Raw genomic sequence first — 21,633 nt, forward strand, 5'->3', positions numbered from 1 at the left:
AAGAAGAGGAAAGTAAAGTGCTTGTACTTCGTAAACAACGAAAAGGAGGGGTGTATGTAGACTTCTGTCGTCCACTGTATTATTTTTGCCTCAGTGGATATACATTATTTCTAGGATCAAAGAATGTAAATTTCAAATATCGAAAAATGTGCCACCTTAATGTATGTATGTAGATTAGAAAATCTCAGCACACACTAGCAAAGTTCTTGAACAATCTTCGAATAGCAACAGTAACTGGAAAGAAATGCTTGTAGGCTTAGTTGCCCATGCACGAGTCAACATAATTTTTCCAAATACACCAATTAATAAACACATTCCGATATTTATTTACACATTCACATTTGAGCATTAATTCAAAAGTATTCGATCATACATACATACGTACGCGTGCATAATCGGCCATATGCACAGAAGTTTAAAAAACTCAATTAAATGTGGCAAATAACAATCAATAATTTCGCTTTTTCGCTTACTAAGACAACAAACAAAAACTGCTGAGAAACAAAACGATAACAAATCAGGTGCCCAATTACTATTCTGTGGCAATTTCGCTAATAAAAATGCGATTAAGCTATTCCGATGGATGATTCACGAATTTAAATCGAAATCGCAAATTTAAATAACGAAGAAAAAAAGTGTTAAGGTCAGCAAGTGCGGTTGAATGCATTCACACGCGTGAGTGAGTAGTCGCTGGCGTTCGAGCGCACATTTCTTCTGAACAGCACTAAAGATAAATTTCCTGACTGAACTGATTTCTTTTTTTGCTCTTTGCTTGCTTTTATTTCTTCTAATTCACTGTTTAGCATTTTTGTGTAGCTTTTCTAATTGTGCAAATTGCAAACGTCTTGTGCCACTTAAATTTAGCATGGCAAAAAACATTTGTTTGGCACTTTTCAATGCGTTAGCCATATACCCTGTAGGAAAATCGCCTGTAATGAAGAACTGATATAAGACCTCTGTTTCTTCGTAGCGCTGGAATAAAACTGCCTACAATTACATTTGTTTGTAAAATAGTGAGTTATACTCGTTTTATGAGACATAACTAAACTCGCTAACGGCAAATCTAGCTCGAAAGCTTTGTTATAGCTTTCACATGCAAATTTTTCATCAAGGTAGTCGAGCAGACAACTAGCGAATAGAAGAGGCCTTTATTACATAACTTTGTTGTCGCTTTCATATGCAAATTTTTTGTCAAGAGAGCCGAACAGAGAGGTAGCGAGCAGAGTAGCGGAGAGAAGAGGCCTATTATAGAGATGAACTCGTTTGTAAATACTTTGTGCTATTGGGTGTGTGGCTTCAGAGAAAATTATTAATAAAAATTATACATTCCGTGAAAAAAGTACCAAAATGCCGAACCCAGCTACATCTTTTATAATAGGTTCCCATACAATTATATCATCTACTCTTTCGAGCTTAGCTCCCAATCCGTAATTAAATGGCGAGATTACACATACAAAATTTCTCTCCCAACATACGAGATTATAAAATATGGGGAATAAGTTCATAGCGTTTTTATATTTTCTTTTATTTTACAACGATTTGTTTATTTATTCGATAGAACTCCTTCTGCTCTACAAAACTATGTGAATTGTATTTTTGAGTTATTTAGGCAGGAGGCTAAATCAACATTTTCGACAACTGCACTTCTTCTTCTTTGCTTCTCATCGAGGTCAAAAAGTGCCGAAGTAGACCGGGACATTTGCGATGTGTATGGAGAAGGTGTCATAGGCAAGTCTACAGCACTGAAATAATTTGCACAGTTCAAAAATGGCGATTTTGACGTTGATGACACGTCCCGCAGGGGAAGCTCTTCTGAGTTCGATGCTCGCTATCGAGCAATACGCGGTCATAAACAGCACTTTTTGTACCGAATTGTCATGGGAGATGAGAAATGGTGCCTATACATCAATATGAAGCAAAGGAAGGAGTGGGTGGCTCCAGGAGATACGCCAAAGCCGAAAGCCAAGCGGGATCTATATCCAAAGAAGATCTTGATATGTGTTTGGTGGGATTGGGAGGTCTGGTGGGAAATGCTCGAAAAGAATGCCACGGTCAACAAGGAGCTCTACATTGCCCAGCTACACCTCGTGAATAAGGCTGTTCGACAGAATGCTTAATTTCAGAGTAAAACACCTAAACAGGCTACAAAGAAGTGTGTGCATGGGTATCACAGGTGCCATGAGCACGACATCTGGTGATGCCCTTAATGCCATTCTGAACTTGCAACCTCTAGAACTTCAAATTCGAAAGGAAGCAATAAAGGCGGCGTACAGGCTCAATTTAAACGGAGTCTGGGGAAATGAAGTAAGCACTGGCCACTGTCAGACATACCACCAGTTGTCGGAGCGGTGCACACTGTTCTTGATGCCGGTGGACAATCGGGTGCCTGTCGTTAGCTTCGGTAGGAAGTCTGATGTTTTGATCCCAGATAGAGACCAATGGTTAAGTCCAGAGAACCTTTTAACGGGATACAGCACACTTTCTACACCGACGGATCCAAAACCAGCGATGGAAGCGGATCTGGATGGCACTTAGACGAAGACACTAAGTACTTCTATGCCACAGGACAGATGGCCACGGTATTCCTTACGGAAGTCTATGCCATCTTGAAGGTGGCATACAGGCTAATTGAGAAAAAGTGGCGGGCAACAGTATTGGAATTTTAAGTGACAGTCAAGCTGCACTGAAAGCCCACGCTAACCCACGTTGCTCTTCGAAGTTAGTCGGTGAATGTAAGACAAAACTGAACAGTGTTGCAAAACACAACAAAGTTAGTCTTATTTGAGTGCGTGGACATTGTTGTATTGCAGGGAACGAGTTAGTTGATAACTTGGCAAATGAAGGCTCTACAAGTATGCCACTAGGCCCTGAACCCTTTTTAGGTGCCAATTCCGCATCGATTCAACTTTGGATTGACGACTTCATGAGGTCTACCCACAGAGGTCGTTGATCTGAGTTGAACTCGTGCAGAGTAGCCAAGTGCTTTGTGAAAAAACCAAACAGGAAAAGAGCGACCTTTCTCCTAAAACTCAGCAGGAAGGACCTGAGAGTCACAACGTCTGTCCTGCATTTTCCTGAATCAGACTTAGACTATTGGGTTGCGATACACTGAGTATGGACAAAGTTCATACTCTTCCTCTTCCAGATCTCTTAAAATTCATCAATGAATCCAAGAGATTTGTGGAAGAGTGACCTCAAAATAATTTATCCGATTTTACCATCCACCTTTTATCTTTCCTATCTCTATTCTTTCTACTGATATCTATCCGCGTGTAGTACAATGGTCTCCTGACTGAGTTGCGTGGACTTGTCCAACCCCCCCACAAATCTAATCTAATCTAATCTAAGGCTGTTCGACTGAAAAACCCTGATCGACATGGTCAAACAATACTCCTTCGCGACAACGTCAGGCCAAATGTTGCACAAGTCGTCAAAGCCACACCCCAAGGGCTGGAATGGGAGGTTCTTTAGCATCCACCGTATTCTCCGAACCTTCCACCGACGGATTACTATCTTTTCCGCTCCCTGTTAAACCATACGAAGGGCGTTACCTTCGATAAGAAAGAGGTTCTTAAAAATTGGCTCAACAACATCTTTGACACCAGACTAGGCGATTTGTGGCGGCACGGCATCAACAAATTGGTTGAGAGGTGGGAAGAGATTGCAAATAGTAACGGCGAATATATAATTGATTAACTTATTGATATAATTAATATATTGTTTTTTGTTTAAATAAAAGTCTTCGATAAGAAGGCTACGAAATTATTCCCCAACCGAATACTTGTCTATTTCTTTCTTCTTTCTATGCTCTTAATAGAGCCTTGTAAAAACTTTGGAACCTCAAGAAAAAGTATAGAAAATACGTTTTATGGAAATAAAGAGTGATAAATAGGTACAGCCCAGTTTTTTTTCTACAGGGTCTATTCGCCACAAGTAAATTTATGCACATGTGCTTACATCGGTTCGTATTCTATTGTATAATGTGTATGTGAGTGTGTCAGTCCATTCGCTTTGCATTATCGTTGATTTTGCGGTAAACAATTAGATAAATGTTTAAGAATTATTTGGCAAAGAAAGCCCATACGCCAGTCAGTCGGCTTAGTGCGCGGAATTGACCGCTCCGATATCGACAACAGTTGAACAGACAACCAACACACTTACTACATACATACATACATATGTATAAGTGTATACCAACATTTATTATTGTTTCATTTGTTTCTTTGCTACTATAATTTTGCGCCGGAATTAATTAAAATAATTTTTTTTTTTCAGTAATTTTGTTTTGCTGGTGTAAATAGAATTTTCAATAAAAATTGAAGTTTTTTCATGCAAATCTCAAAAACTGTGTCGACAAGTTGTGGCATACAAATTCAGTGAGTGAAACATGCTGGAAATTTTATGTGTGTTCCAAATAAGTAATTGGAAATTTTGAATTTCCAAATAATAAAAATTGTTTTCACGCATTCGCATTCGGTCTGGTATGTGCTGGTATAAACGAACAGTGTGTAAGAAAAATATGCAGATGTCATTAAAGAAAAGCTTTTTTATCGACGTTTAACATACTAATTTCACATACGAAGTATGGCTAAAGAATTCGCGACCTCAGGTACTTAATAAATGAAAACTATGGTGTTAATTTTTTATTTCTCAGCTTAATTGTCCTCAAGTGAAATATACTTTTCGACTTGTTAATAGAAGGCTTTCTTGCCACTGCAGAAACGGCACTCCGCGCGTGAACTTATCACATCTCTTCTGAGCGACTGCCCTGCATTTCTGGTCCAGTAAATATGCACAGTGGTGGCCATTCTTTGCAGTCCCTTTAGACAAGTATTCCAGAAACCGAATGATATAAGTTTCGCATCAAGTAATAATATGCCCTCGCTATCCCAGAATATAGTAGCAATAGCCTTCAATACTGACATTGAATGTCTTTAGTGACCTTTCTACTTTACTGCAGTGACACTTTTGTGGACTCCGAATCATACTACTGCCTTCAGGTTTCATCAACGTTCAAATTGTGGATGCAAATTTTGTCGTAATAACTGTGATGCAAGTCCAATCGATGCCACTTGACGAGCGGTATTAGCATACGCGGCACGCAATCACACTGATTTTTTCATGTGAAGTCTTTCCAGTTCCTTCTTTGCTAATCTGCACCCCATTTACTGACTGTGTCACTATAAATTTTTCAATCGGCCAGTAATATATAGTTTTTCGACTTCTTGCATATTTTCCTCGGTCACTACCGTCGCTGGATGACCCGGGCGCACCAGAGCTGCTTTTTGCTTTTTTTAATAAGTAATTTTATCGAATCTGGATACTCCAAATTGCGAGAATTTATGATAATTTTAATTCGAATAAAGCATATTTTATATTTAATATATGTATGTCTATAAGTTCAATGTTCTGAACAAATTTCTATATCAGAACTACGTTTCTAAAGTAGAGAGTGATATAAGGGAAAATAGTAAATATTTTTGGCAGTTTATAAACGGCAAAAAGTCAACCACCGGACAGTAATTTACGGACATACAAAAAATGGGTAACTTTTGCAGATTTATTTCGTTCTCTTTATGCTTGTCAATAAGATACCGGAATAGGAAATACCACTTTTAACTTCTTCTTCTTCTTAATTGGCGCGATAACCGTTCACGCGATTTTGCCCGAGTTTAACAAAGCGCACCAGTCGTTTCTTTCTCGTGCTAACCGGCGCCAATTGGACACACAAAGTGAAGCCAAGTCCTTCTCCACCTGATCTTTCCAATGTAGAGGAGGCCTTCCTCTTCCTCTGCTACTACCAGCTGGTAACGCATCGAATACTTTCAGAGCCGCGAATTTGTATCCATTCGGACGACATGACCCAGCCAGCGTAGTAACTTTTAACTGCTCACGGACATTTAAAGGTGTTCAGCTCTCATTTAATGATGTACTAGGAAACCTCTCAACCTTGACAAATGACTCAAGCAGAAGATGGCTTCCCTCCTATATTATTAAAAAACTTTGCTAAATCGTTAGCTCAACCGCTAACAATAATCTTTAATAAAACGCTGGCTACTGGAGAATTTTTACATCATTAGAAAAACTCTTTTGTGATACCGGTACAAAAGTCTGGAGGCAAGTCGGATGTGAAAAATATCCGCCCGATATGCAAAATCTTTATACCTAAACACTTTAAAAAACGTTTAAACTTTACTGGTTCGTGATTTAATTCTCTTCCAAATTTCGGATCTCACATCCCTTCATCAGCATGGCTTTCGTAAGGGTAGATCTAATGTAACGAATTTAGGTTTATTCGTAAATTTTATTTTAAATCAATTTGCAACATGCCAACAATGCGATGTCATATACACTGACTTTTCGAAACCATTCGATAGAGTCAGCCATAGTATCCAGCTAAAAAAGCTGGATTCAATTGGTTGTCACCCTAGCTTACTTAAGTAGTTTGCATCTTATCTCACTGATATAACTCAATTCGTTCGTATAAACAATATAAAACCTGATGCCTTCAATCTAGTGTACCTCGAGGTGGCCATCTCGTGTCACTATTGTTTTTAATCTTTGTTAATGATATTCCAGACGTGTTTTTGGCATCGCGTTGTCTGATGTATGCAGATGACTTGAAAGATGCAGAAGAAATGATTTATTTACAGTCGTATAGAGGACGTAGCTGACTGCGTGAGACCTCAAGAGGACTTAACAAAATTGGAAGCTTGATTTTATGATAACTCCTCGCCTTTTACAGCTGGTAAATACCTTCAGTAGACGTAAAGTTGCAATTGATTTCGAGCACCACCAGCCTCACAATAATGTTTCTGTTATTAGATCAAACTTCGAATATTACAGCATTATCTGGGATTTATTCTATTGGGTTGGGGAATAAGTTAATCGCGTTTTTAAATGTTCCCTTATTTTAAACGATTTGTTTGCTGTTTGGCAAAGGATAAATATTCATTCAATAGAACACTTCCTGCTCTACAAAACTATCTAAATTGCAGTTTTGAGTTATTTAATTTTTTATTAGTTTTGAGGCTTAGACATGAAATATCCAGGAGGCAAAAATCAATATTTTCGACACCTGCTCTTCTTTGCTTCTCATCTAGGTCAAAGAGCTACCGAAGCGGCCCGGGACATTTGCGATGTGTATGGAGAAGGTGTCGTAGGGTGAATCTACAGCACGGAAATGGTTTGCAAAGTTCAACATATGACGACTTTGACGTCGCTGACACGTCCGCAGCGGAAGCCTTCTGAATTTGATGATGAACGTCTCACATCAATTTTGAAGGAGAACTGCGATCATAAAGCTATTCTCGATCACCTTCGTTCAATACGCTTTACCGAAAAATTAGGAGCCTGGGTGCCTCTCGCGCTCAACGAAAAATAAAAGCAAGTCGCCTTTAAATTACTTCTCAGCATCTCGCCCGACATCGAGCAACTCGCGGTCATAAACAGCGCTTTTTGTACGGAATCGTCACGGGAGATAAAAAATGGTGACTATACATCAATACGAAGCAAAGAAAAGGGATATTTGGCTCCAGGGGATACGCCAAAGCCGAGTGTTAAGTCAGATCTTCATACAAAGAAGATCTTGATATGTGTTTGGCGGGAGTGGGAGGGCATAGTGCACTGGAAAATGTTCGAAAAGTATGCCACGGTCAACAAAGAGCTCTACATTGCCCAGCTACAGCGCAAGAATGAGGCTATTCGACTAAAAAGGCCAGATCGACAAGGTCAAACCGTACTCCTTCACGACAACCATACTCCTTCATGTTGCACTTGACGAGCCAAAACCTCGAATGGGAGGTCCTTCAGCATCCACCGTATTCTCCGAATCTTCCACCAACCGATTACCTTTTTTCCGCTCTTTGTCAAACCGTATGAAGGGCGTTACCTTCGATAACAAAGAGGTTCTTTAAAAACTGGCTCAACAACATCTTTGACACCAGGCCAGGCGAGTTTTGGCGGAAGGACATCAACAAATTGGTCGAGAGGCGGAAAGAGGTTGCAAACAGCAAAGGGGAATATATAATTGATTAACTTATTGATATAATTATTGTTTTTTTGTTTAAATAAAAGTCTTCGGTAAGAAGGCTACGAACTTATTCCCCAACCTAATATTTTCATAAAAAATTGAAGCAGCAAATAAATTGTCAGACTGTGCCAATAAGTTATTGGGTATGACAGGTATTATTCTTCGACCATGGTCAGGATTTTTTTTTTGTTTTTTTTTTTTTTGCTTTTGGTGTTAACTGGTGGTACTACCTCATACCATAAAAAGTTATTTACGTTCAAAATTTCGAGCACGGTTAAGGGAAGGACTAAGTCAACGTAATAAATATCAATTGAGCAAAATAAGGCGCACCCTAATGCGTGCACCTAATATTGTTACCTGGAAGTTTGTGCTCCAAAATATTTAGTTCATATTATAGCAATGTTATTCAGCCACTTTCCCGCCCAATTATTTCTAGAGTGCTATACATTTTTCAGCAATTGCACGCCAAGCAATTACATATGTATGTATGCACGTATGGGTGAACGTGCCTGAAACTTAGTTTCGCTTTTTAGGAATAATTATATTATTTATTATTTGTAATTTTCCGAAAAAAAGTAATCAATTTAATAGCTTTGCGTTATTTTCCTCTTCCAGCAATACGCACACACACACACACAGACAATTGTTATGCGCTTCATAGATCGGTGCACGCCAATGAGCTCAGATAATTAGTACTTTTCGTAAAAAACTCATACGTACACTACTGCACACACACACAGCAGCGTCTAAAGTCACATACATATACACACACATGCATAAGTAGGTGCATACAAATGTATGTGCAAGGTTTGATGAGAACCTGACAAAACGGGCCAAAACGATTACACAGTCGGCACAATATGGAAGTGCATGACGACAGGCCAGTGAGTGTCTACGACAATTTGAAAACGCCGCCGCCCAGCATACAGACTAGCACACCGAAAGTAGTAAAAAGTGATAAGACGGTGCCGACATCAACTAAATCGCCTTTACCAACATCAACAACAACAGAAGCAGCAGCAGCAGCAGCACCGACTGGAACTATCACAGCCAATAGAGCAACCAGCTCACCCATTTACACCGATATTTCATTCAAGTTTAATGAGACTAAACAACTGAAAACAAATCAAGAGTCACAACAACCGTTTTTGCAGCAGCAGCAACAACAACTGCAATCAACACCTCAGCAGCAAACGCTTCCGTGCGCGAGTCAACAATACCCACCACAGCCGGCACTGCAACCGGTGGCGTCAAACATCACTGACCAAACAACACCAACAACACTGCAGTTTGCAGCGAATACAACGCCACCATCGAATAGCGACAGCTCAATACAAGCGCAGGCGAACCCGTTAATTACAATGCCAACATTGGCGCCAATAAGAGCTGATGTAACGGCGACAGCTACGCCAACTGCTGCGTCGACGACAGCCACGACAGCGGCTCGGAATGCAACTCCAACACAAAGACCGCTTAGTCAACATTCACAATCGGAGCATTACGAAGCCAGTCAGAGTATAGCCGCGGTGAAAGCAGCACTGAATGATGCTAAATCGAAATTTTTCGGTTTAAATGGTTACGCTCAAGACCATCAGCACAACGCGCCACAAACTAATATCGACAACCTAATGCATTCTCCCAATCCGAACAATAGTAACGAATCCCGGCTAAAGCAACAAACAGCCATACCACGCCTACTCATCGACAATCAATATCCTAAAGTACAAATCGTGACTACAGCCCCCACACCGCCACCAAAGTCTCCACCCAAATATCAGAACATACCGGAAAATAGCGCCATATTCCGTAATAGCAAAGCAACGCCACCTGAACGGCCGCCAAAGCCAGGTGAGTTAGTGCATCTCGTAAAGTTTTACGATTTGGTATGCGCTATGTATGTACGTATGTATGTGTCTATGGATTTTATCTTTTAATTATAATTTTATGTACATACATATTTGTGTAGTGGAAGCGATTGCAACGCCGTCAAGAATGACCGTCACCACTCTGCCCACCCAGCCTGATGGCATCGTGTCCACATCACCCAACTCTGCAGTGTTCTCTTCAAACTCGGCGCATTCGAATACCCCATCGCCATCGCCGACGTCACCACTGGATGGAGCCAAGATTTCGTTGTCACATTCACATGCCGCATACAAACCCATACCGCTAAATGATATTGATATTACGCAGCCATCACAAGTGAGTAAAAGGAAAATTCATATGCCTACTTCCCGCTTACTACCACCAGCTTTAGTGATCCACATACCTATATAGTATGAGTATGTAAACTAAGGCGATAACAACAAATATGACAACAACAAAGCTAGGTTGCATTTTTAAGCTCCACTGGCGGCAACTTACGCAATTAAATTTCTCTGAGCATTGCCACTGCAGTAAGCTAGCGAAATCTTCAAAAATCCTGCCTTAGCCGAGCCAATTTGTGCATTACTGCCACTCGTTTGTTCACAGATTCAAACCCAAAAATAGTTTTTTTTTTAATGATTTCTAGCAGGAAAATTAGTTTATAATAAAACATTCGTTCCCCGACAGTCGGTTGTACGTTATCGAAACGATCCGGATTTATATTCGGCCAAGGACTGTCACTCCAGCAGCACTCCCCGTACATGTATGGGGAGTGTTTTTGCTGCTGCAATAACAACAACAACAAAGCAGCATACAACTACAGGTACCTCCTTTTAAGAACAAACATCAAGACGAAAACCACAAGTTGGAGGAGAGGGTCGACCAAGCCAATTTTTCATAATTTTCAAAAGCACAAATAGTTTTTACATTCGCTCTTTACTTTGTTTACATTTAGCTCTTGGCAACTTGTTGTTTTATGTCTCAAAAACGTACCAAAACTACAACATTCGGATTACTAAAGAATTCTCAACCACACTCGATTGGTACGTCTTCCTTCTTTCTTCTAATGTGTATGCAGCTATTGGCGACTGCGCGACTTTGGCCAAGCTACTTTTGTTTCAAGGGACTAACTAACACCAATTACAAACACCAATGTTCCCATGACACTCGGTTCTATTATATGTTACCGGAACGACCCCGATTTATATCCGGGCAAGGACTGTCACTCCAGCAGCGTTCCCCGTACATGTATTGGAAATGTTGATGATGCTACACTCTTCTCGGGGTCCTAACAGGGCATTCTCAGATTGGCAGCCATGCCAGCAGACTGAGAGCAGAAGCTGTAACGACATCGAAGAAGAAGAGAGTATGGAACACTTGCTATACGAGTGCTTGGCTCTGGATAGAAGAAGATTCAATATTTTAGGAAAAAGTTCCCTCAATAACTTGGCAGAAGTAGCCAATATAAAAATAACAAGTCTTGTTAGATATATTAAAGCCACAGGTTGGGTCAATGAGGACAATGTAGAGTGAAGAGAGAAGGAACAGCTCCGGTGGTATCACAATGGGCCTACAGCAGGCCTAGGTGTGCCAACCGACAACCACTATACCTACCTACAACAAGCGTCAATTTTGAAAATGATCTAAGCCTTTGCACAGCTAACACACACACCAAATAAAGCCTATTATTTGTGCAATTGGTTTTTCCCAGCACGAAGTATGGCTTTCCTTCTTACATGTAACGCATTAAATCTTCTCAGCCCTTGGACCCTTCTGGTCGCCTAAATATTTTGCTGCCTATGCAAAACTCGAACAACTCATGGCTAAATTGACTGAGTTGCCTCATTGAAATTTGCCACCAGACAGGCGTTTTGTCATATATTTAATAGCATCAACATGATTAGAGAGAGAAGCGTCAGTCCAATGAGAGTCTAATCAGTTCGAAGTCGAAATTGTTAGTTATTGATAGATATGAGATCTCGATATCGTCAGCATAGCCTGATACTGTAGAAACCTAAAAAGGTATCTCCCTATAGCTCGAACCACATTTTCCTAAAGATTAGATTTAATAAATTGCGATGTAGAAATTCAAGCTGTTTGAACTCTTATTTTGGAGCTAACGATTCAGAGATATCTCCCAATTCCACAATTTTGCACCAACTCATTTCTGAGAGCAGGTTATTATTAGTGGAGATAGCACATTTACTTAAAAGTTAACTCATTTTCCAGGTTAGTATGGAATACAGTAGAGAATCGATAATCAGATGGTTGTCAGTTGACCTTCATTTCTAGTATCCATACTTCCATACTTTTAGCTCCTGTATGTTGACTTTGATATTCTTTGGTCGAGATATTGTTTATGGTACTTCGTCACAGAAGAGAAGGGGGTCATAGCTTCCGCTGTCTAGTATTGGCACAAATTTTTGTTAAGTTAAGTGGAGGTCGTCTTCTTGAAAAGATATTTGAATTATAATCATAAGAATATACACAAAATATTATCCTTAATTTCGGATGAGTTGGTTTTAAAATTATTATTTTCGAGACTTATTCCAAAGTTCTCTTACAAGGCGAAACGTCTGATTTATTCAGAGTTGATCCATCAGAGACTACAAGGTAAAGTCCAAAATAAACAAGAAATAGAAATGTTTTTGATGGCGCCAACTTTTTAATCAGTTAGGTCGTTGGAAGTTACATCCCTAGCCGACTTCCGGAGAAAGCTTGGTGGCATTCGGTGCAATGCAAGCGAAGTTATTGCGTCTAAAGTGTCAGTATGTTTGTGTCATCGGTACAAAAATGAGTTTCGAACAAAGAGCTAATATCAAATTTTGTTCTACCGAAACATTTGAAGTGATGAAAAAAGTTTATGGCGATGATTGTCTATCTCGTGCCAGAGTTCATGAGTGGTTTACACGTTTCAGAGATGGTTGTGAGGGCATAAATGGCTATGAACTTACGGACCGGTCCGCCCAAAATCAGTAATCATCGAAAACTTCATAGAAATTGTTCGTAAATTTATCAAAAACTAACCAAAATAATTGTTGAAATTCCTGGAATCGAAGTTGAATATCTCCAGAATATGGATTTATCGCATTTGATCATTTGGGCTTACGAAAGGTCTGTGAACGTTTCATTCCGCACAAGTTAACTGAGGACTAAAAATTGCTCAGAATCCATCGTTCGAAAGACCTCATTAAAGAGGCATGAAAAGAGGAGAATTTCCATTACAACATTGTAACCGGTGATAAATGCGATGTTTCCAACACGAACTTGAAACTAAGCGTCAAAGCGCCGAATGGAAAGCCCCAGATAGGCCACCACCACAAAAATCGCGTTTGGAGAAGTCAAAAATCAAGTCGATGTTTATTTGCTTTTACGATTCCAAGGGAATTGTCCACAAGAAACTCGTACCAACTGGCCAAGCCGTCAATGCAATTTTCTATCTTAGCGCTTTGAAGCGTTTGTTCCTTCACATTTGTCGAATCCGCCCGGAATACCGCGAAGGAGGAAGCTGGCGCTTACTGCATGATAATTCACCACTTCATCGATCCGCTCTTGCGACTGATTTTTTGATTAGAAATCGCATTTTAACCATCAATCACTCACCGTATTCGCCTGATATGTCTCCCTGTGACTTCTACCTATTCGGAAAATTGCCTTTGGCCATGAGATGAAAACGTTTTGCGTCCGTAGAGGCCATCAAAAGGCTTGTACGGACATCCTGAAGGACATTCCGGTCCATGACCTGAAACACTCTTTCGAAAAGCTTTTAAATCGCACAAAACAGTGCATCGCCAGAGGGGACTATTTTGAATAAATAAACTCGAAGTTATCAGAAAAAAGCTCCTGTCGTATATATTATGTATAGCTCAGTCTAGTTTACCCAAACTTTTCAAATATGTGGCTTTGCTGATGATCCTCGCGAGGAATATAAATGATCTAAAAGATGTCCTCCAAGCACTTCAAATAAAAGCAAAATTCTTTGGATTAAAGATCAATGAAAGCAAAACGAAATACCGCGCAAGACTTAACACGCTGAGAAAGGCACCGGATCTTACAATTGCAGATCATAAATTTGAAAGCGTGGATCAGATTAAATATCTAAGACTGTTTCTCAGTAGAACGGATGACGCAACGATTGCTATCCAAGACCATGCGTGGGCTGCAAAGAGAGCATATTTTGCCTACATTAAACGGTTAAGAAGCAAGATTTTATGTACTATAGAAGAACGAAAATAAAAATATATAAAACACTGATTCGACCAGTGGCTACATATGGATGTGGAGCGTGGACACTGAAAGCAGATGCAACTACACAATTACGCATATTGCAAAGAAGGATACTGGGTTCAGTTGGAGAAGAAAATGGCCTCTACCGCTTCAGATATAATAACAAGCTAGAGGAAATTCTACAAGGAGAAAACGTCGTACGGTTTGCTTAATCGCCTCGCATTCGATGGCTCGTACACGCTTGCAGAATGCCAGATGCAAAAATACCTCGCAAAGTTTTGGATGTATGCATATTTGGTGAAAAGTAAAGAGGGCGACCGCGGAAAAGATGGTTGGCCGACCTTAAGAACGATCTAAGAATCATAAGAGTGACCAACTATCGTAGTGTGGCTATGGAACGAGATGGATGGGGAAAATTGTGGTGTAGCTAAGGCTCACAATGAGCTGTCGTCCTATGCATGATGATGATGATGATTTTTAAAGTCTCTGCATCCGATCTCCATCCAGATGGTCTTCTGAAAAATCAAAATAGTAATGAAGATTGCATTAATTCAAGCACAATCCGGTATTTAAGCGAAAGAAAAAGCAATTTTAAACTAAATGACGGCTTCTCAAGAAAAAATGAATCGTACTTTTAATGAACATTTGTGTCTAACATTTTTTTTTTTTTCAAATGGAAAACATTCATAGGCAAGGAAAGCCGTCGATTAGTTGCTGAAAAATATGTACATATATTTATAAATAATATTTGCATAAAAATAGCTTGTTTCAGAAATGTAGCTACTAACTTTAAAACACAATGTTGAGAAAACTGCGTTCAAAGCTTCAGACGCAATTTTCAAGTAATCTGAGCAGGTAAGGGCAAATCTCCGAGTGTATTTCTGCCGTGAAAGAGCTCAGCATAAAAACCATTTGCCGTTCGGAGTAGACTTAAAAATTTAGGTCTTTCCATTTGTGGAACCACCAATTACTAAGTGGACCCACCAATGACTGTTATTATTATTTTTTTTTGCGCAACAATAAAATTAAATAAAAAAAAAATTTTTTCTGAAAATTCTGTATTCAACCAATTAGATGATCTAAATGTCACTTTTAAGGATTCGCCCATTTTTAGAAACAAGCTGTAATTAGCCGGAATTCCGATGCGATTTTCCTCTCGGCTAGCTTCCTAACTTATTTACATTTTCTCTTTTTTTCTTAATATGTTTCCTCTCTATTTTGAATTTTCAATAATACTCTCGGATATACCACTAGAACTCACTTTAGCACTTTACGCACTGTTCCATTTATTGTTGCTTATTGGTAGTAGACACACTTTATGAGAGTTATTTCGTCGTTAGGAGTTAACGTGCTTTTAGGATAACACCTACTATAAATATGCTAATGGAAGGTGGTTTTCAATCACTTGAAGATCGCACGAAATATCTCAGAAGTCGCATAATATACAAATTATTCTGAGCCCCAAATCCGACAATTTTGCTTATTGACATAGCCACCGATGTGAAAATCAGAAAAGAAGAAGAATACTCACCACTTTGGAAATAGGTTTGCAATATTTCCCAATTTTGTTCAAGCGTATAGCGTCCCATTTCGTAAATGTCAAACCTTTAAGTAAATTATGAACACATTTGACATGTCATTTGTGTTACCATTCTCAAAAAAATAATTGGTTCAAAAAGCGAACGCTATATGGCCCACCCTGGCCTACAAAACTAATGTGGATACCTGGACATTCGAACATACTCGGCAATCATCATGCTGACTATGCCGCAAATCTTGCCTTAAAATCGTGTTTGCACTTTTATAACCCACTTAGTACAACATCAATTAAAACCTCTACTCTAGAGCTTTAAAGTCTCAGCTGGACGCCAATTGGTATATTTACCAGCATGAATACAAAGAAGTAAATCCACACCGTTCCGCTAGCATACTGCCAACTTCGACTACTACTCGTACTTGGATGATCCAAGGTTTTGTACGTTTAAGGCTAGGCCATACCCTTTTAACACACCAATACCATTTTACAAAGAGTCCGTAGCCAATGTGGAACTTTTGCAACGCGAACCGCTTAACCATACGTCACATTCCCATTGTCCATCTATCTACGCTTTACTCACCACAACACCGGATAACGCAGATCCAATCAACATTCTCTCCATCCCTTCTGAAGCAAATACATATATTGTAATAAAAATGTCAAATTTTCTTAAAGCTATAAATATATTTCAACTTATTTAGTCTTAAAATTTATATTTAATTACATTTACTATCACTTGACTAAGCTGATAGCCCTGGTAGCTAGAGCTTTTATATTAGATTAATCTATAATTTTAATTATATTTTAATAAATAATAATATTTCTTCGTACTCACTGAAGGTACTATAGCATGCGTCAGCTTTATGTTAACGTTCAATTAAATGGTGCTCTGAGAGACCAATTTGATTTTATTTTTTTTGTTTTTTAAGGAGGTTGAAATGAAAATGTCAGAAACATCTCAAAGGTGCCGTCACACCAATGGTATGTGGGGCACGCTCCCACTAATGTTATAACAATCCTCCACCTCGGCTAGTTCTACCCTGGAACCACAAAATTATAACTTCTGGGTAGAGCCGCGCTTATGTCCTAAGACACAACAGGTACCCGCGTCCAGGTTCCTCTCCTGTAGGCGTATGAAGGCTATACACCGTCGATAGTCTCAATTACTCCCACTATGTTTATAGGAAGTCCAAAGTAAAGGAGTTAATTCACTACCGTCTTGTCTTCTGTATGATACTATATTGAGTGTTTCACTCAAACGTCTGTGCTTGTTGTCGGTTCGTCAGAACCTGTCCGCCTGCTCTGTTGCTGAAACGCTTTGCGTTCCCAATCAATATGGCGAAGTCGCGTCATAATCTTACCTGCGAACGTTTGCGCTGCCTCCCACTTACCGCTGGTTGCGCATATATCTCGTGTGAGGTTACTGGGCGACGGTTGATGACCCAGGGCTTGCTCCAATATAGCTCGTTCCTCTCTAAAGCGGTCGCAATAAAACATGACGTGTTCTGCGTTTTCGTCTGTATTAGGGCAGTTTGGACAGAAAGAGCTGTCTGCCAGCTTAAAACGGTGCAGGTATTCCTGAAACAGCCATGTCCGCTGAGCAACTGTGAAAGGTGATAGTCGATGTCTCCATGTTTTCTCATTAACCACTCATCAACACGTGGTATGAGTTTGTAGGTCCAACATCCACTTTGTGACTCATCCCACCGCTGCTGCCACCGGCCTATTGTCAGCAGTCGCTCCGCTGCTTTTTCTCCAGGTGTGGGCCGCGTTCCCTGTCTGTTATAGAGCCGAAACATTTCATCTGCCAAGAGGTTTAGGGGTATCTTTCTCACTATTACGCAGATTGCATCATCAGACACCGTTCTATACGCGCAAGCTGCGCGCAGCGTGCCTTGCCTGTATGTCTGGGTGACTTCCCGTAGATTAGACTTTTAGGTCCCCGCCCAGGTAGGTGCTGCATACGGAATTATAGAGTCAGCAACCAATGACAGTAGCCGTCTGCGATTTCCCTGGGGCCCTCCTATATTAGGGAGAAGTCGCGTTAGGGCACCATTGGTAGAAGCCGCCTTGGAACTTACAGATACCAATTTAACAGCTTTCTTTTCCCCTATGTTAAGTAAAACATAATAACAGAGCAAATTCCAGATCCAGTGATAGCCACATAATCTCATGGATGTTTCGAAGTACAAACCTGCTGCTGCGAACGATACTTATACCAATAAATTTATTTTTATAATTTCATGTTTATTTTTTATTGCTCAATCGTAATGCTTGTACGATTAATGTGTTATTTATTTTTAATTGAGACTTATTATTGTGTCTGCTACCTGTCAATTTACATTTTAGCTGTAACACCAGTTCTGAGAATAGAATTGCCAAGGGCAATTTAAATATAATACTATGAAAAACGGACATTATTTTCCTTCATACCTATAATCATTTAGCATTTCAATATAATCAGTTGACCCACTTTCTGCATTTAGAGGCTAGTTTTTGTTTGGAGTAGAATTCACCAATTTGCGATACCGCTAACCGAGGCAGAGAATTAAAAAGCCAATTAAATTTATTTATTCAACGAATTTAGTCTTTTTCTTATTGCTAATGCTTCATCTATGTCCAATGCGTGAGTAGCGAGAAGTTATTATTTTAATGGGATGCTTCTAGAATCCCACAATACAGATGCCAATAGTGTTTGCAATGTGAACGCATTAGAATAAGCTGACGCCAATGTGTTATTAAATTCACATTAACAGGTGCATAGGGGCGTAACGAAAGTGTAATGCAAACTTCAATAAAATCTTGCATTTGTTTGATCTTGAATCTAGTTTTTCAAACGCTATTAAATACGCTAATTATTATTTAATGAACTATAACATTTTTTAACAATTTCTGTTGCACCAGTTTTATTAAATAATTGCATTTTTAATGACGTTTACGTGCACTGAATTGCTTTAACAACTTCCTAATAGTATAAATTTTAAATAATCAAATTACGAAAATTACGAACTCATTATGAGGCTATAAATGTATATTGCGTTTTTAATCAACTCGAAAAATATTTGTAAAGTGTACGCAGACTTTATGGGCTATGGTTATTCATGTAAAGGGTGTTTACGTTTCAAGGGCCGGTGTTGATTTTGAAAAAAATACAATTTTTTAAAGAAATTATTGTCATTTCTCTCTACTATGATAATATTGGTATGGCTCAATTACGTATGGAAGAAAATATTGCCCAAATGGCCTCGGCGGCACACCTCCATCCGATGGTCCAAATTTTCGATGACGCTGAGGCATAATTGAGGTTCTATGCCGTTAATGTGCCGAATTATCTCATCCTTTAGCTCTTGAATTGTTGCTGGCTTATCGACGTACTCCTTTTCTTTCAAATAACCTCAAAGAAAGAAGTCCAACAGTGTCAAATCACATGATCTTGGCGGCCAATTGACAACGCCGCGACGTGAGATTGTTCGGCCAACAAATGTTTCGCTCAATTCGGGACATAAAAAGTTCGTTATCATCTCACGATAGCGAACACTATTCACAGTAACTGTCTGACCGGCCTCATTTTGGAAAAATATACGGCCCAATGATGCCGCCGGCCCATAAACCGCACCAAACAGTCACTCTTTGTGGGTGCATCGGTGTTTCGGCAATCACTCTTGGATTATCATTCGCCCAAATTGACGAATCCACTGAGGTGAAAATGTGCCTCACGATGTGCGCGAAATGCATTTTGATTTGAACGCCCGTTTTCATAATAAACCTGAATAACTTTAACGCGTTGTCCGATTATGTGTCTTTTCATGGTTCAAATTGAGTTAGTCTGAAACTGAAAAATGTGAAATGAAATGCAGAAAAAAGCTTTAGGTTTAGGTGTGGTTCACATTCAACATCGGCCCTTGAAATTTATCCACCCTCTATGTACAGATATGCTCTATTGAGTAAATGCCTCACACTCGCGATATTTTTCTGCAAGTTGCAGGACATATAGTTTTACGCCGCCTGTTCGAACGGCAGATGGTTTTTTATGAGGAGCTTTTTCGTGGCAGAAAACCACGCGGAGGTTTGCCATTGCTTACGTAAATGTAGGTTCCTATCTACCAATTTGTATTTCAAACCTGTGCACTTCCAAATGGTAGTCACGCAACAGTCCTTCCGGCTATGGCGGCCTTAATAATCTATTGTCTAGTAGTTCAACATTGCATTTTAATTTCCAAATTACCATGATTTAGTTGTTGTTTCAAAGCGCGTTTACTATTTCTCGTAACAGAAAAACCCAACTTTGTCGGGCTAAGAGAAAACCATATTTTAACAATTTGTGGCTAAAATCATCCGCCTTGGACGAGTTGGAAAAGTGGTCTCTGATTGGCCGCCGGTCGCCGTAGCCGAATGGGTTGGTAGTGATTACCATTCGGAATTCACAGAGAGAGAGTCGGTTCGAATTTCGGTGAAACACCAAAATTAAAAAAACATTTTTCTAATATCGGTCGCCCCTCGGCAGGCAATGGCAAACCTCCGAGTGTATTTCTGCCATGAAAAAGCTCCTCATAAAAATATTGCCGTTCGGAGTCGGCTTGAAACTGTCCCTTCATTTGTGGAACAACATTAAGACGCACACCACAAATAAGATTATATATATAATTGAAGACCTTTCAAAGAATCTTGACAACTGATTGTCAATTTCGCAGCTATTGCCCTATGTGAACGGATAGATACATTTTTGTGGATTTATTGTTAATCACTGCATAACTTTAATAAATTTGAGCACTTCCTTAGGATTTCTTTCCCAAATCAGTAATGGCTTTCAGTCACATCTTTTAAATGTAGAAGTCTTCATCTTGCATCGTAGAGTAGCGCTCTGACGTTTTATCTTCCAGTTCACAAAAACGGCTGGCGCTTGTTTTTAACTAATTCTACGTAGTTTCCAGAAATAATGACGGGACTACAATCAGGGGTTGAAATTGCTTCGCTACTTCCTAGTTTTCATGTTTACTCTCGCTACTACTCTGAACTAGAACAGATGAGTAATGGAGCAAATGGCGCAAAACAAACTTGTCTTACTTCGATCCCAGCTACGTTTCGTTACTGCAAGTAGCTCGGAGTTTTTTTTTTTTGTTTCCTTGTTCACTCCTCTCGGGAGCATAGGGCCTCGACAAGACTTGTCTTGCGTTGGTTTCGTTAATCTATTTGATTTCTGACAGGGTAGCTGATTAACCTCATTTTTCAAGCAGAAGGATCGTGCAGATGGTTGAGGACTTCGCTAAAGTGGTGTGTGTCTGCGCTATTACCGCGGCCGCCCGCTTCCTCTTGCTGGCGCCACTGAATGCATTGAGTAACTGTGTGCTTTTCTATTTGTTTTTTGCTTGGTTTAGCAGCCACAATGCAAATAATGCGCTGACTGTTTGTGCGGGAGTGAGGATTGGAAGGATGGGAAGGATTAGTTTTTGGGTTTGAGGAATGAGATTTTTTCTTTTTGTTTTTTAGAAACAGGGAAAGGTAAATTTGGAAATATGCGAGGACCGTGCTTCAGGTGGGATTCGAACCCACAACCTCTGGAATGGCAAGCTAGTGCACTTACGCTAGACTACCGAGGACGACAGCCGTAGCTCAGAGTATTAGTTAAAAAAAATGTTCAGTACTCTCTGTAGTAGGAGTGATAGTAGAAAACTTGGCATCGGCCGGAGCGCTGTTGGCGAAATTATTCATCTGTGCTGCAGCTAACGCCACTACTCTCACTTCTGGTGCGCTACTACTACGCCCATAGCTGCTACTTGAGCAGTGTTCGTTTTTGTTTTGTTAGATGCATTTTATATGCGGTTTTGCGGTGTTACACTAAATACATATATAACCAACAAATTAGGTATGTCCGTATACTGCAGGTTGAATACAACTTACAATTATATTTTCTATAGTTCCTGAATCCTCTAACTTTTTATAAAAAAAAATTATAAATTCAATATATCTATTG

At 39.6% G+C, this 21,633-nt stretch overlaps 1 protein-coding gene across 3 annotated transcripts in view; it reads left to right on the forward strand.

The window, feature by feature from the left end:
• The window catches only part of LOC129237556 (mucin-2), a 90,514-nt gene that overhangs the window by 33,466 nt on the left and 35,415 nt on the right, over positions 1–21,633 (forward strand). For all 3 annotated transcript variants that reach the window (XM_054872373.1, XM_054872371.1, XM_054872372.1), the window contains exons 2-3: positions 8,648–9,880; positions 9,999–10,234. In XM_054872373.1, the coding sequence (XP_054728348.1) occupies positions 8,893–9,880; positions 9,999–10,234 (1,224 nt within the window). In that variant the 5' untranslated portion in view covers positions 8,648–8,892. The remainder of the gene's footprint in view (positions 1–8,647; positions 9,881–9,998; positions 10,235–21,633) is intronic.

This window comes from Anastrepha obliqua, chromosome 2 (assembly GCF_027943255.1).
Source record: "Anastrepha obliqua isolate idAnaObli1 chromosome 2, idAnaObli1_1.0, whole genome shotgun sequence".
NCBI lineage: Eukaryota > Metazoa > Arthropoda > Insecta > Diptera > Tephritidae > Anastrepha > Anastrepha obliqua.